General features: G+C 45.0%; 1 protein-coding gene across 8 annotated transcripts in view; it reads right to left on the reverse strand.

The window, feature by feature from the left end:
- Positions 1–522: 522 nt before the first annotated feature.
- The window catches only part of Fbxw11 (F-box and WD repeat domain containing 11), a 102509-nt gene continuing 85782 nt past the window's right edge, over positions 523–17249 (reverse strand). For all 8 annotated transcript variants that reach the window (XM_020180305.2, XM_020180306.2, XM_020180308.2 and 5 more), the window contains 8 exons: positions 15826–15963; positions 14197–14315; positions 12370–12619; positions 9902–10020; positions 8333–8443; positions 7647–7725; positions 6162–6347; positions 523–2625 (listed from right to left, as the gene is read on the reverse strand). In XM_020180305.2, coding sequence (XP_020035894.1) covers positions 6186–6347; positions 7647–7725; positions 8333–8443; positions 9902–10020; positions 12370–12619; positions 14197–14315; positions 15826–15963 — 978 coding nt within the window. In that variant the 3' untranslated portion in view covers positions 523–2625; positions 6162–6185. The remainder of the gene's footprint in view (positions 2626–6161; positions 6348–7646; positions 7726–8332; positions 8444–9901; positions 10021–12369; positions 12620–14196; positions 14316–15825; positions 15964–17249) is intronic.

The following is a 17249-nucleotide window of genomic DNA, read 5'->3' on the forward strand; positions in this document are numbered from 1 at the left end:
TTCATAGTTTGTAAATCACGTAACAGATTTCAAGAACATTTTAATTAGAAACTTGGTTGGGGGGTGATTGCATCAAAATCCTCGAATTCAACTCACAATGTTTGAGGAATGGGGACGCCTGAGCCAGCCCTGCCCTGGGGAGAAGAGAGGCGCCGGCACTAGGCCAGTTTACTCCCAAGTTCAGGGATACCTGGAACGCTCTTTCTCACACCCCTCACCACCCCCATCTTCCACACCTGGAAGCCCCGTGGGGCATCTGCACTGCAATGCGTGAAGCAAGTGTGTGCGTGTGAAGCGGCTGTGCATGGAGACTAGGAGTCATGTCCCTCAAGACACTCACGACCAGGTCACTCTGCCTTCAGTGTCATTTTACAGAGCAGATTTTTCAAATCCATAAACCTCAATGGCACATACAGTTTTCTGAAGACTTTCTTGAGAGAGCAGGCCACTACTGCAGCACTTCACTAAGCATATCGGCTTTGAATTCGTAGCTGGTAACAACTGCATGAAGCCATTCAGAGGTAATACTCATACTCGATTTATTGACATTACTTAGCAATTTATTGGACAAAGGTCAAACTTGTCTTTACTTGAGCACATTCCACAGTACAAAGCTGTCATGAATAATTTCTGTACAATTTAACAGTTTCAATAGCTGTTCAGACACAAATGTATTTCAAACAGATAACTGCAAACATAATTAATTACAAGTTAGAATTAGACTATCCCAGTGCTTTGAAACATTATATAGCCGTAATTTACAGTTGCTCAATTATGGTTAGCAAAATAAAGTCCAGAGGACAGCTGGGAGTCACTGCCGTAATCCCAGAAAGTCAGCTCCTCGGGTGCCCAAAGTCCCCTGCTATAATTTAGTAGGCACAAGTCAAAGGTTATGTGCATATTCAAAGGCCATGAGTTCCCAAGGATCCAGACGGCCTTCTTAATAAACATGCAGAAATGACAAAAAGCCATCGTCCAGAACTCGCCTCCCTCCCGTGGGGCTTTCCTGGCTTCTGGCAGCAGCACTGTGCCAGGCAGTGGCCCAGTCACCCAGGTCCATGGCCACCGCTGATATAGCACTGCCTGCTGAGTGGAGCTTTATTTTCTTACAGTTTGAGACTCAACCTCTCAAAAACAAAATTTAGTAGCACGTGAGAAGAATATATCAAAAAATAAAAAAGGGAAAAGAGAAACTAAAAAGTAAAGCCAGCCCAATCCACAAATCACAGAAACCATGATGTCCACTCTGCTCTCCAGCCAAGGGCAGCAGAGCAGGAGGAAGCTTCTTGCCAGCACAGGGCGGTCTGTTGGTCCTTAAAAGTGGTATCACCTCCTTGATCTTTGGACGCAAGGCGAGGGGGATCAAGACTAATATTGCAAGAGGGAAAGGGTGCCAACTGGCACCACTGTCCTTTCTGAGCATGACCAGTGCAATGGACCCTGCCATTCGCACACCTGGGCGACTCTGGACCAGCTGACCTGCCTTGCAGGCTCCAGTCCACCCACTGCCCACACGCCCTGACAGGCAGGGTCCTGTCAACAAGGCTTCTTGTTCTCACTCCCATGGTCACTGCCACACACAAGGGTGGCTTTGACCCAAAGCCAAGCACACACTGTGGGAAGTGACCACTGGTACTTGAGAGGAAAAGAAAAAACCTGCTAAGGTGCCTGCCTATGGCGTACACTGCACAACAAAGAAAACACCTGTGTTAACTTGAGGAGTTACGTTTCAAAACAAGATTCCCATTAAAAACACACACCACACACGCAATGACAGTGACGAAATAAAAGCGCAGTGTGAATACTGCAGGAAAGGTCCTAGGTAATCCACACTAGCCTGGTGTTAGCTCCTGAGCCCGGTCCTGCTAAGCGCCAACGAACACACTTGGCATTAGTGTCTCGGGCACAAGAGCCGACCCCAGCGACCTTGAGGTGGAGCTGTTCTGTACATTGTATCTACATGCGGTCACTCTTAAATTAGGCGGCAAGCACACGATAAAGGTGTCATTCTGCCAGGTATCAGAAGACAGCTGGGAACAGAGAGCACGTCAAGAAAGAAAACAACTCTATTGCCTGTGGAGAGATAATATAACTGGCTTAAATTAAAAGAACTAGTACAGAAAGGAAATGTGATGCAAAAATATTACTGAGACAATCCGGAGATCTTCTGTGTCCAACACGCTCCCAATACAAGTCAGAATTCACGGTAGCGGACAGTCCAAAGGAGAATGCTGACTTCTCACCAGAAAAGCCCTCCACATTCTGGGTAGGTGTTTGGCACCCAAACTTTCCTACATCAGGCCAAAGAGCAAAGCAAGGTAAACTGGAGGCCAAGTCTTCTCCCGATGGCCATTTACTTCTGTAGGGGACAATAGGCTCCTTTCCTACCGCAATTTACATTTGAAGCATTAGGTGTTTTCTCTGAGGGAAGGACATGGGCTTCTGTTCTACTTGGAGTCATGAGGTGAAGGTGTCCTCCAAATAGAGCAAGGTCGGTGCTTGAAGAGTGAGGCTGCTTTGCATCTACCCAGCGTCCAGAACCAATCCCAGCTTCATAGCTCAGCTGTGAAGGAACTCACTTAGGCATTTGAAGCCATGTAGCCAGTAGTTCAAGACTAGGAAACCCTGAAAAACAAAGGCACATGGGGTTTGTTCTGGTTAGACAAGGCCCTCCAGTCACACAGCACATACACGTACCCACCTAAAAGGTGACTGCTTCTCAAACAAGCAGCACAAAGCGCTGGAAGCCGTTCTGAGGGCACTGAGACCTCACGGCAAGCCAACTATCACTGTACCCGCCTTGCAAATAAGAAAAACAAGGGTCACAAAGGGCAGACTTGGTTCAATGACCCAGCAAGTGGCATAGCGAGATTCAAAGGGAAGCTGACCCTGCACCTGCCATCTTTCACTGTTGCTACTAAAAAATGATTCAACCAAAATGGCTAACACTGGGTTCTCCATTTGGCACAATCTTCGGTGACATTCAGGACCTGCAAGGGCCTATGGTTCTCTCAGAAGACCCCTCAACTATCACTGGCAAACAATGTATGCAAAATAAATAAGCTAAACAGAACGCTAATAATCAGAAATGAATCATGCAGAAGAACAACACAGGGGTTAGGGAAGGACCAGCAAATGCTCCATGTTTTGTTCACCATCGCCTCGAGGCAGAAGAACATTTTAATCACGCTTTCTGCATCAGTCATGTAAGTACACATGCAAGCATGCACACACATTCTCTGAAACAATCACGCAGGAGACAGTGTTTATCATTGCCATGGACAATGCAGGCTGACATTTTCTGTTCTAAGTCAAAACAAAGTCAAAATCCATTCAGAAACATTTTACAAGTGAGTATGCTTTTTTGAAGGCACTGTTTAAAAAGGTGGTCAGTTTTCACACAGACAGGAAACCTAACCACCTCCTCACAGTGCGAGAGCTCGGACCTTTTCCACTGCTGTTTTCTTGAAGACATCTCTCGGTACCTGACCTGTTTCACTAGGAGCCAGGAGCAGAGACTGCAAGGGACGAGGCCAGTACTCCTGGAGGCTGGCGGGCTCCTGTGGAACAGCCTGAATGAGGCATTAGTCTTTGGGTGGGATGAGCTCTAACCCAGGCACTTGCAGAGCCTGATCACAGATTAGGACAGGAGGAGGAGCAAGGCAGTTTTCTTCAACAGCTGCAAGGAGGGGAGGGCAGGGCTTACCCAAGCCCAGTATGATTTGGCAATCGGGAATGATGACTTAGACAATTACTACATTACTAACACGTAATAATTTCACAATAAAGACCAAAAAAAGCACCTTAAAAACAAAAGTTACAAATCATAATTTTAAAAGGCCTGAAATGATACATACCAAAGGAACTAACTGTGAACTGTAAACTGTGAGCAGGAGTTTATTTCCTTCTTTTGGTTTACCTACTTTTCTGATTTCTCAGTAGCCCCATGGTATTATTTATTATATTGCCCTGTTGTAAGATTCACTGCTACACGTACACTTCTTAGTAGTAATTCATTTTTTTCAAAATGACTTGGAAAATAAACCCATTGTTACAATTCCTACCACAGAGATATACTTACCTGATATTTAGGGTGAACCTTCCTGCGAGGCTAACTCATCTCTGGGGTCATATTTCTTACTCTGCATAATCTTAGTGTGTCACATGGTAATAAGTTTCTCATTGTACAATAAAAAACAGAAAAGAATCTGGAAAAAGGCAACACAATTTGGTGCTGACACCAAGGCTATCAAGAGCAGCTCACTTTGAGGACACAAACACATTTGGGTTTCACTGTTGTTGACGGGATATGGAGTCCTGCCTTCTTATACAGTGGGTAAGACTGAAAAGTCTCAAGATTGACTTACAATTGTGGATCCTAACAAGGCGGTACCCTTAGGTTCCAAAGAAGAGGGAGAAGGGTCTGGAAGAAGTAACAGGAGTTTCCACCAAAGCTGAAGAGAAACATACTGGCTATCACAACCTCACTTCTCAACGAAGGAACTTGGTTTTAGGGCGCTACATTCTGTAATTTACCTCATTAAGAACACTGTACAGATGAGTTTACCATGTGCCTCTTCTATACACCGAGTGCAAAGACACAGCACATATTAAAAACACAAAAGAGGCGCATTTAAACTGCTTAGTGACACACCTGTCCCAGGCAGGCCAGACCAGGGGCCCAGCTATATTCTGATGTACAGACTTCTCTGAAAGCCTAGTCTCATGTGCTGTTAGGGAGGAATTGCTAAAGCAATGTACACAGGGAAAAATATATAGTTCTAAAGGTTTCCAAAGAGCTAAGAATGGAAAAAAATTTAATGAAAATGACCCAACACTGACAACGAGCTAAGTGAGTGAGGGTACACCACGTGTACAGGCTGGAACATTGGTATATCCCCAAACGATGTCTAAGTTCAATGCTGTCCTAGTCAAACTCCCAAAGGCCATCTCAGAATATCACAATCTAATTAAAAAGGATTAAAAACCAAAACAACCTAGAGGAGGCAAAACAAACTTACTTCACAAAAGGATGGAAGGCACATCAAAAAGATGTATGGAGTTGGTGCGATAGTCACGCTGATCACCAAACAGAAGGACGGTGTAGACCCACTTGAGTGGCCAGTGATTACGTGACAGAGGTGCTGAGGCAATTCGAGGATAAAAGGAAAGACTTTTGCTAGAACCAATGATGACTTTCTTACACATAAGAAATGTAAAAACTAACCTTAGCCTACAGAGGCAGTGAAATTTGGCACCTGGCTGTGGTGTGTTAACCCCTTGGTAAGACAAGCTCCTTTGAAGAGATCTATTTGTAGGACTTTAGAATCTTGACGAAAGATGGCAACTTGGTGACTAGGGACTAGGGGTTCCCAAGATTTTCATCCAAAAGCTTTCCTAATTCTGCAGTAAACTTCCTTTGTACTTTTCATATTTAATAAACAGGAAGATATGTAATTTTAAAAAGCTACTAAGAATTAAATAATGTTTTTAAAATGAGTTGGATTAACCACAAGTCTTCATATAGGTATACTTATAGAAGTATGAATAGGTATAAGTGTACTCATTAACTCTACAAGGTTTAATGTGTACAGAATTCACTGCCCCTGGAGATTTGAGTTGGGAAGATTGCTGCAGACGGTCAGCAGTGTCCAGGATGTCATCTTCCAGCAGTCCGACATTCCCTCACCGATGGTTAGAATGGCCCCCAGGCTTCCTGGAAGCAGAGCTGAGCATCAGCTCCTCAGGACCTCTGCTGCATCTCTAGCGTAAAGAATGGGCTTTCATGAAGAACAAGCTATGGGGCTCTGGTAACCAACACTGTCCTTTGATTCATCATTCAGGAGTGGTCTCTCTGATCATCATCCTTCAGGAGAGTGATCTTTAATGCTTTGTTAACAATGTTTTTTGTAGGTTGTTAAAGTAAAAGAACAGAAGAAAAGAGAGATTCTTATACACAAAATAAAACTGGAAAAGACTGTGATGGTGCCACAATGGCACAACTGACGAATCATTCCAGAAAACATTTTACAACAGGGTCCCAAGCATGAGGCCTTGTTTTGTTTTGATGACTGTGGACACCAGCCTTGCACTGGACCTCTGCAAAGCTGTTGCACCCAACAGAGACCTGGGCTCCATCACCAAGGAGGCCGAGCACTCACCTGAACGGGTGAAAGTGCAGACTGTTATCTGGAGATGTACGTGTATGTTCTGGAGGGAGAGCGCGTCTCGTTCTGGGCACTGGGAGGCACATTTAAGAAATCCCAAATCAAAATAGTGTCATCGTGAGAGCTGCTGATGATCTGGAACTCATCAAACTGTAGCCGAAACACACGTCCAGAATGCTCCTATGGAGACAGCACCTTAATTAGCAACAGGAGGGTGTTGCAACCCCTCTCATCTCACACCACAGATGACATCAAAGTTCACAGTGGAACGGGAGAGGCGTTCCCACTGAAATCAACAAGGCAAGATGGCCCGCTCAGCATGGTGTCTCAGTGCAAGAAGAGAAGGAACAGAGGCTGGCGGTGTGGCTCAAGTGGCAGAGTGCCTGTCTAACAAGTGCAAGAACCCGAGTTCAAACCCCAGTACCTCTGCCAACAAGAAAAAAAGTGAAGAAAACAGAAATAAAACATGAAAAGATAAAATTACTGAAAATAATAAAAATCTATCAATATTTTAGATGTCTCCTCAAAAACAAAAAAGAATCAACTAGACTATCAGGAACAATCAGTGTGGTCAAGCTGCTCAAATAAGGTGATATAAAAATAACCTCTCTCTACTCAAGTCTTCAAGGAGAAAGGAAATTCTGCCATTGCTTTGACACAGATGGACCTGCAGGACATTACCCTAAGTGAAACAGGCCAGGCACAGAAAGTCAATCTCAGAAAAACAGGGTGAGAAGGGTTACCACCGGGGTGGGGGGGTGGGGTGGAGGGAGAAGTAGTGGAGGGAGGAGGGTCAAAGGGCACACAGGTCGGGTAGACGCAGCCCATCTGAATGGGCTACTGCACTGCGCACAGGCATGTGCTATGTATTTCAAAATTGCCAAAGGAGAATTTTTAATATTTCCACCACAAATACACGCACAAGACAGTGTAAACGGATATGTTAATTAGTTAGACTTACTCTGTTATAATGTATGTGTAGATAAAAAAAATTATTGTGCCCTATAAATATACAATTATTATCTGACAATTAAAAATAAAGTATTCTTATATGCCAAACCAATAGTCCATCCTGCACAGTCTGAGGGGAGATTCTGCCTTAAAAGTGCAAGTTTGATGTGTTAAGGAATCTCAAAACCTACAGGAAGAAAACACAGCAAACCTTGTAAGGACACCAGTGCACCTACAGAGCAGCCGGCCTGTGCTCCTACCTACATATCAAACGTGACCTGAGCGTGGGGTGGTGCGTGTCTGTAATCCCAACATGGGAGGCTGCGACAGGAGGATGGAGAGCGCCAGGCCAGGCTGGGACACACAGTGAGACCCTGCCTCAAAAACAACCAAAATCAAATACTCTCTGGTTCTGACTAACCAGAACCAACAGTGAACCTCCCTGAAGGTTTGCTTCCCTCTGCTCCTCCTAAGTAAGGCTACCGAAGGCCACCCCCAACAATCCCGCCCCGACACATGGACACATACCACCAAGGTGCGCAAGCACAAGGTGCTGGCGGGGGCTCGGGGGTCCAAGGCAGCCTGCAAGTCCCAAACTTTAATCTTCCTAGAAAGAGAACGAGACTGATGAGTGGAAAGTTAGCATTTTCGTACACTGTCAAGCTTTCCACGCCAGAAGACTACACTAAAAAGACTTGCTGTAAAAGCTAGTGGGTGGCACACTTGTTTTTACACATTTTTGAACCACTTTAGAAAAAACAAGGATGTAACATTGTCACAATTGGGAAATTCTGAAGAAATGTTATTTCAAGAGAGATAAGAAAACCTTCAGCTAGGTAATGCACGTCAGTGCGCAGGGAGCCCTTTGGCACTGACAAGAGCTTGGGCTCTGTGTGACACTGCAAAGATGTGAAGTACGTATGCGGCAAAAGTGAGTACTTTGCAGTCACCAACCCCTCATTCCTAAGTCATGGCCAAAGAGGAAAAGAGGTAAGCTTGGCTCTAGGGTGAGTCGCACAGCCCTGATGAAGACGGCTTTGCAAGTGTCAGCTCGTCATCTACAGTGGTTCTGTGCCTGTGCGATTTGAGCACGACTGACATCTTTCTGGGCCTGTGTGTATTGGCATCAACTGGTCTGCACAGAAAACACCCGGCACAGGCCTGGCACTACAGCTGCTTGCCACGTGGCACATTTGAAAATCTGAAACACACACCCATCATAGGCGCCACTGACAATCCTCTTGTTGTCAAAGCGGATGCATCGGACCAACTCCTCATGGCCCTCCAGGACTCGCAAGCAGGCACCACACTCGATATCCCACAGCCTTGGATGAAAAACAGAGCCATGCGTTAGTTCTTGTCTAAGAGGAAGCTTACTTTCTGCTGCATTTCCTCGTTTGAAACTTTTACAACCATGTACATTTATTATTTAAATCAAATCAACAAAGAAACTTCAATTGTTGATCCCTAGGCTTTCTCTTGATGTTGGAGCTCAGGAGACAGGGATTGCAGAAAGCAAAGACGACAAAACGTACAGCTGAGTCTGTGAGGCCCTCCATGCATGCACCGTGCACTGGGCTGTCCAGCACATGTGTGGTCACTGTGTGCACGGTGTCAGGCAAATGTAAACTCACCAGCTGCTTCACAGGTCTTTCTCTGCGCGTGATTTAGACTGCCAATTCTCAGGCACTCCAATTCTGGAGTTAAGAGATGTTTTCCTTCTTTTTTCTTCCCATTGTAATTTTCATCATTATTTATGAAAAGAAATAAATAATGTGCCAACTGGCACATACAAAACCAAGTGAGTGCAGTAATGCTACCGCAGCTTTTCCTTAGCCTCTGCACCAGTAACTTCTATGTCCCTCGGACGCTGTCCTACAGCTGTCCTCTGCAAATCTGTGAGAAGGTGACGGTGGTTCCTTTAATCTACCGTAAGCAGAGCCACCCAGCACTGCCACTGTGACACCAAAAACTGCAGAGAAATACACAGTAGTATTTTGCAAAACCTTAGAGACTACAATGAGCAAGTTAAAGACTTTATTTGTGGAACATTACAGAACATTTCAAGTCGAAGCATATAATAAAACCAAGACTTTAGCTCTAAACCGGTATATCTTAAAACTTAAAATGATAAAAACATAAAATTTACATATCACTGTACCTCATAAACCTTGTTTAATTAAAAACACAAGACTTAAAAAGAGGAGGAAAGAAAACTTTCAGCAGTTAATAATTTTTTTGTTGCTGTCTATTTTTTTTTTTTTTAAATCTTGAACCCAATTTTTATTTGTCCCAAACATTAGGCAATTTGGTTATAAGCACATTTATTGTCATTTCTGTAAAAAATATTCCATGTGATGGAATGGTGGAAAATGACAAGATAATTAAATACAAAGGGTGTTTTTCAGTCCCATTTATTGAAAAGCAAGGAGAGTGAGTGTTGGAAAGAGAAAAGGAAGGCAGAAGAACAGCCAGCAGGAGGGATGACTTTGTAGTGGTGTCTTGAGGGAGAGAAATAAAGTCTGTGCCTGCTAGGAAGGAGGTGCGGCTCCCAAAAGAGCTGGTGTAGTGCTTCCTGGGCTCTGGTGTGAAGTGATCCTGGAAAACACTAGGGCGCACAGTTCCCCCATTTGAACTGCAGAGCAAACAGACTCACTGAGTTCCTACAGTTTTCTTATGTGAACCAACCCGTTCACTATGAGTCGCCTGAGTCTTTGGAGTAGGCGATGAATGGACGTCCTGGGAAGAATAAGCCTGCGTGTCACACACCAACTTCTACCCACCTGATGGTATTGTCTGATGATCCACTAACGACCAGCCGATCCCGGTACTGCAGGCAGGCGATACCTCGCTTGTGCCCATTCAGAGTGCGGACAAACTCACAGGTGCTGGTGCTCCAGACCTGATGATAAACAGCCAGGTGTGTAAGATGGGCACGGGAGGTCCTCCCACCCAGAGGAAGAGATAGACAGCATTGACTTCTAAGAATAACCCAAATACAACTCAAAGTTGGAAGCTGGAGAAAAACTGGCTGCTGAGAGATAAAAGTGGAATGAAAATACAGAGGACTTCGAAGTCTCAGGACTTTGGAATGTTCACAAGCAGAACACCTCCGGGATGCTGTAGGCATTTATTTGCCAGCTTGTATGTTCTCACTGCAGCTGATGTGTCATGCCTAATGTGACTGGTTCTCTTCTTTCCAGCAGGGTCCTGACCAGCTCCATTTATCTCACTGTACCACTCCTAATACTTTGTCGGTGAAATAAGTAATACCCTCTCCTATGACATTATCTGCATGACTTAGATGTTCACATTTGATATATGATAACCAAATAAAAGGACACAGAGTAACTGAAGTACCCTGAATTACGGTACCAGCTGCACCTATGCTGGAATGGGATGAATATTTATATGCAAAAAAAAAAAAAAAAACTGGATCCCTACACACGAACAAATGTTTATTTCTAAATGGACAACCTGAAGCAGCCCTTAGAAGAGCACAGGGAAGCAAGCCTCTGTGGCCTGGGTTTCTTACACATCACAAACCAAAGAAAAACCAAACTGGGTGTCGTCACAATTAAAGTCATCTGTGCTTCAAAGACACCGTCAAGAAAGTGAAAAGACAAATGGGAGCAAATCAGTATCACATATCTGATATGGGACTCAGATCCAGAACAAGTATTTAAAAACAAACTTTTATAACTGAACCACAAAACGACAGACTACCCAATCACTTAATACATTTCTCCAGAGAGGTATACGAGTGGTAGGTAAGCACATAAAAAGATGGCTAGAATCAAGCCAGAGGTACTTCTGCACATCATCAGAACAGCTCTAATTAACAAAAAAGAGCACAACAAGCACTGGCGAGGATGTGGAGAAAGTGTGAGGCTGACATAAAGAAGAGTCCACTGTGGTAGGGTAAACCCTTCTGACTTTAGGCTCTGCTCTTGCACAGGTGGTATGAGGTGTGATTAAGTTAATACATACGATCCTAGCAGCTCAGCTTTCACATTAAGTGGTCTATGGACTGACACCACACAGTCCATGACTTGGGGGACTAGTTACCAGAACACTATCTGGTGCTGTCATTAAAAGAAGGTTCTTAGAGCAAGTTCAAACCCTCATGCACTGCTGGCAGGACTGTAAGATGGTACAGACACTTTGGGACAGTTTGGCAGCTCTTCAAAATGTTAAACACAGAGCTACCATCCCACAAAAACCTTGTACATAAATGTTTATTGCAACATTATTCACACTAGCCCATCAATCCATCAATCAAGAAATGGATAAACAAGATGAGGCACATCCACAGACACAATGGCATTTTATTTGGTCATGAGAAGCAATGAAATACTGATGCATGCCACAGTGCACTGGATGAGCCTTGGAAACATTAAGTGTAGGTGTTTTTCTTTTTGTTTTTTACTTTAAAAACAAAAAAAAAAGTGCCAGACACAAAAGGCCGTGTCTTGTAGGATCCCACTTATATGAAACAGCACATAGGCAAATCCAGACACAGAAGGAGACTGGGATTGCTGGCAACTGGGGGTGTGGAAGAGCCTGAGGTGTCCTAGATAAAAATATGATGAAAATGTCCAGAAACTGCAGGGTGGCGATGTCACACACTGCTGGAAATGCACTCATGGCTACTGAATTGTACATCTGAAATGCAGTTTCCATGCTCACGACATAGAGACTGTACCTCAGTAAAGTCGTTATAAAAATAAGAAAGCTAGTATTTGAAAAGGCTGATGTGGATGCTAGACTCAGAAGTGCATATCCTTTGCATCCTGGACTGCATGTCTGCCTCCCCTCGTACCACAAGCCAATTACTGAAGGCGGGGACATCCTCTTTTCTCTGGCGCCTAGCCCAGGGTCTTTGGAACTGCAAGCTCTCAAAATTAAGTGAACAAAGCAGACTGAGGTCTGCACTACTTAGCACACCTCCTCTCTTTCCGAGGGACACTTGTAAAACGCAGGCACTACCTGCCTCGGAGGGTGGAGTGAGCTGGCTGTGGGAGGTCCTAGTGCAGCACAATGCCACTGGTGAAACTGAGGGCTGCTCTCTATTCTAGACCAAGGGCTCCTCCTGCCTGGCCTGTGACCCTAGAAGCATGTGGGTGGGAGGGTCTCGAGAGCTATGAGAACTGAGATTTCGCCTGGCCCTTGGCTACTATAAGCCACCTGTGCTTTGTCTCCATTACTCAAGTGCCAGGAGCAGGCAGGTCCTGACTGCAGGCACACTTACTTTGATGGTCCTGTCTCCAGAGGCAGACACGATGTACTTATCGTCAAAGTCTACTACATTGACAGCAGCGCGGTGGCCAACCAGGACACGGCGTAAAGTGATGTCGGTGGCAGAAGCCATGTCCCACACAGCGATGGAGCGGTCCTTAGAACAAGTCACCATCAGTCCATTGCTGAAGCGTAAGTGAAGGACAGCCTCATTGTGATGGATCAACGTGTTAAGAACTTCACCCGTGTTCACATCCCAGACTCTAGAAGAGAGCAGAGATGCACGGCGTGCCATTACTGTGACAGTCACGGAAAGATTATGGTGGCTAAGCTCTGTGTGGGTCCAGTCTTAGTGTACACAATTACATGATTTTTGGTAGCGGGGAAGACAGCAGCAACTTGTTTATTTGCTGACATGGTTTTGGAGAAGTGGCTAATTCTGGCTCTGCTCAGGCTTATTTAAAACTCAGGTATGGTGTCTGCAGGCTTGTGTAATGGGATGACCCAGTGTTCTTTTGTGAGGACAGGAGGGAGGAGGCTTGGCAGCTGAGGAATCGAGGATGGTCCCAAGCATAAGGTTCCTGTTGACCTCTGGAGGTCAACCTGTGCAAACTCTAAGTCATGGTGTCTCATCAATCCCCATTTCTTCACCCCAGTGCCTTACAGACCAAGCCAGAGTCTCCCAATGGCTTCACACCTGAGATCTGGGGTCTTAGGGGAAGACCTTCTGGAAAAGTTAATCTTTTCTGCAGCTCCAATCTCCTAAGAGGCCAAGTTCACACAGGGCAGAGGAGAAATGATTCTGACTCCAAAGGCTGAGCCAGGGAACAGCAGGAATGTGTGGTGGCAGGGGTTCAGAAAGAGCCAGGAGTGTGGAAAGAGAGTAGTAACCAAAACTAACTCGTGGAGAAAGGGGGGAGGGACAGACTGAGCCACTGCTCTCAACTCCTCTGTATGCCTATAACCAGTCAACCTCTGCAAGCATCCGTGTCAGCCAAGAGGCACTTCCTTCTAACCCACTCCTCCAAGCACTGAAGTCCAGTAGAGACGCTGCCACAAGCATGCCTCTAGCTCTGTGGACCTGTCCACCTCACCCCACAGGTCACTGGCATGGGGAATGTGCTAGTCCCAGAATGCAGAGCAGATCTCAATCACGCTCCTTTTGTGGTTCTGGGGCCCTCAAGCAGGCACTGCTTCCCTGATGCAATGAGACATTGACTGCCACTTGTAACCTCATTCTCCAACTTGAGTGGCAACTAAACACTAAAGCCTTACCACTGGAAAACATAGTCTTGTGTTCAATATAAATTCAAGGTTCAAAATGTACTGACTGTGCGAGTCTGGAAATATTATTTAACCTCTCTGGCCTTGGCTTCCTAATGTATCTTTAAAAATGAAGATGGTGTCTACCTACTTACAGAGGCTGATATGAGAACTCAACAGGGTAGCATTATATGACATATCTAACCCACTCCCTGGCCATCCCTATGTCCCTTCACTGTCCCTGTGCCCCTCAAAAGGCTATGATTCCTCCAGTACCTGCAGCTGACACTAGCCACACTCTTAAGACCGCTACCTTCCTCCTCTCTGCTCTGGACCACAGGCTCCCACGAGGAGAAACCAAGCTGCCATCTCTGTAACACATGGCAAGGGGAAGAAGACATCTCAAATGAAAATGAGCTTTCCCGCCCACACTGCTCAAACACATCTGCATCAAAAACAGCCCTGAAATACAGCAAGTAAAAACATACACGTAGTATACACCAGTACCAGAAGAGGGTTCCACCTCCGTCTCCTCATGGATAGGTATCAAGGTCAGTGCGGAACCCAGAGCACTCACCTCACCGTAGAATCTGAAGAGCCAGTTACGATGACACGTTCATCATACTGGAGACAGAGGACTGAGCCTGTGTGTCCTGTTAACACTTTCAAACACTCGAGGCTGCTTTTATCCCAAATCTACTGAGACAAGATCAACCAGAGAGAGTAATTCAGAGCATCCCATTCCCACCAATGTTGGTGCCACACCTTGGGCTCTGAATCAGTGAAACGTGCTAGTGTTACAGTAGACAAGAAGAGGTCAATATCAAACAGCTGCAATGTGACAAGATGGACAGGGTGCCTAGTTTTCAAAGACCTGCCAAACTGCTTTCCATGGTGCTAAATCATCATGCATCCCCACCAGAAATAAGTGGGGTCCTGTTGCTCTGTCCTCACACATGTGGCATCGTCAGTGATCAGATCATGGTACGAGGTGAGATGTCACTGTCTGTCGCACCTGCCTTTTCCTCGTGACTTATGGTGTGGAGAATCTTTGCAAATGATGATGTGCTGGGTGAACACCCCTTCTGGTGAGGTGTCTATTAAGGTCTTTGCCCATTTTTCTTAATGTATTTGTTGTCTAATTGTTGCAATTTTAAAGGTTTTTTGCATGCCTGGGATAACACTCCTTTATCAGATGTATCTTTATAGTCTGTAGCTTGTCATGTGCTGTTGACAGTGTCTCACAGAGCAGAAATACTTAATTTTAAGGAAGCCTAGTTTATCAGCTCTCCCTTTCATAGGCCATGCTTTTGGTGTTATGTCTAAAACTTCATCACCAAACCCAAGAATACCCCATGGTTTTGCCCAAGTGGACCGACAGCCTGTGCTCCTAGAGAGCGAGATCCCTGCACTATTTCTAGAGTGTTGCTTACAAGTGTGAGAAATGGCACACACAAACACACAAATGTCCTTTACACACACTGTGGTGTGCCCAATGAAATGGAATGTGCTCAGCAAGAAGCGGAGGAACTACTGGGAAATACAGTACATCATGGAATTTCAAGTGCACTGCACTAAGTTTAAGAAGCCAAAATCACATATTATGTAAATCCACACATTCTGGGAAAGGCAAAAAACTGTAGGGATGAGAAAAAAGATCACTGGCTTCCAGGGCATGGGGGCAGGGTGGGGAGGTGATTTCAAAGGGTCAGCATGGCAGAATCTGAGGGGCTGAAGAACAGAGCTATTGTTTTGGCTATAAACCTTGCATATAAATTATCTTTAAAACCCTCAATGTTTTCTTAAATGTGAGGAAACAAGATGCAAACAATGTAAAACAAACTGTCACATCAGCTGTCAAACAGACTAAACACAGAAGATAATCCAGTTTACTACTGAAAAGTGAGGGAAAAAATTGACCTTTGGCTTTTTTTCTATCATCGTCATTCAATCCCTTCTCAGAATCAATAAAAGGCACCAACTGATTTCCAGGAAACCAGCAGTACTCTCCCAGCTAGCAAAGTCATCAAGGTCCCCGTGGCATTGTGGTGGGGTATCTTCTCTTTAGAGAGGACAAGAGGTCTTTTCTAGATATAGGGACATGTCTGGCTCTGGTTCTCCTGAGCCACACTGGGAGCTGCCATGGCAGGAAGGGGTGAGAGGACCACCTCCATCCCTGAGGACAATGTGCAATGTAGCCACTCACCTTGATGGAGTTGTCTCGCAGGCCGCTGATGATCTTCCCATCATCATACTGTAAGCAGTAGACGCCTTTACTGTTTTCAGAGCGGCACTGAATCCTCTGCAGGTTGTGTCGACCACACCGCCAGTTAGATTCTATGGTCTAGGGGAAAAAGAGGCAGAAGATGAGGTTTTGTGAATCGACTATTCTGTCAGGTTTTGGGATTTGGTGTTGCCTCCAGAAGTAGCACGCCACTGACACCCAATCCTGGTTTGCATGGCTGGCTGCGGACAGAAATCATGCTCTTTTCCAATAAGACATTAGCCCAACAATGTTTTGTCTCAAGCTTTCCCTACCCATCTGGCAAGTATCATAGGATTTCCAATGAGTTTTAGGTTAGGTTTGAAATACCCTAGACAGAATTCAATATGTTTAAAGAATGTCGCTTGCACCCAAAACATACAAATAAATAATAACTCCTTGGGTCACTCCCTCATGCCAATTAAAATACTTGGCAAAAGACTTCTACCGTCATTAAGCATATCCTGACAATGTCGTATCCAACCAAAGCACAGCCTCAGTCATCAAGAGAAGAGACTGTGCAACTAGTACATGCCAATTACATAAAAGAACTGGTATCATTTTTAATCTCCCACCACACTAAAGTCGCTCTACGGTAAGAACGGCACATTTCGGCCCAGACTCTCATTCTTTCATCATTCATGCAACATCCACTGAAATGTTAACACATTCCAGGTACTGTGTAAGCACTGAGCATAAAAAGAGCAACAGGAAATCTGCATTCAAAGGAGGCACTGAGCCAGGTATGGTGGAGCACACCAATAATCCTAGTAATCGGAGCTGAGGCAGGAGGATGGCGAGCTCAAGGCCAGTCTGGGCTACATAGTAAGACCTTATCTTAAACATAAAAACAAACAACATAAATGAGGCGGGGGAAGGGGAGAGAGAGAGAGGGAGGGAGGGAAGGGGTGGTGGCAGGGAAGGAGAGATACAGGGAAAGGGAGAGGGCATTTCTTTAGTATCTAGGTACATGATACCCAGAACTAGATATCCGATGGCCTGTGATGACAATGGTTAGACTTAGGATTTTTCTTGGCTTTATAGTGCAAAAGCAATACACTCAGTAGAACTGTACTTGAACTTTAATTTTTTTTCCTGGCTAGCTATCTGCAATGCTGGGTAGCAGCAGTGAGCCACAGCTCCCGGTCAGCCACTGGATCACATGAGAAACAACTAAAACTCTAGTGCACAGTGCCCAAGGCTCAAAGGTTTGGTAGGTTAGGTAGGTGTGTGAGATGCATTCTCAACTGAATGTATTCAGTTCCATGTAACCCCATCGTAAATCAAGGAACATCTGTACTTCAAATTAAATTTATTTGGCTAGAAGATCAATGCAATAACCTTGGAAAGAAGTTCAGTTTAACCTG

This window comes from Castor canadensis, chromosome 16 (assembly GCF_047511655.1).
Source record: "Castor canadensis chromosome 16, mCasCan1.hap1v2, whole genome shotgun sequence".
In the NCBI taxonomy this organism is placed as follows: Eukaryota; Metazoa; Chordata; class Mammalia; order Rodentia; family Castoridae; genus Castor; species Castor canadensis.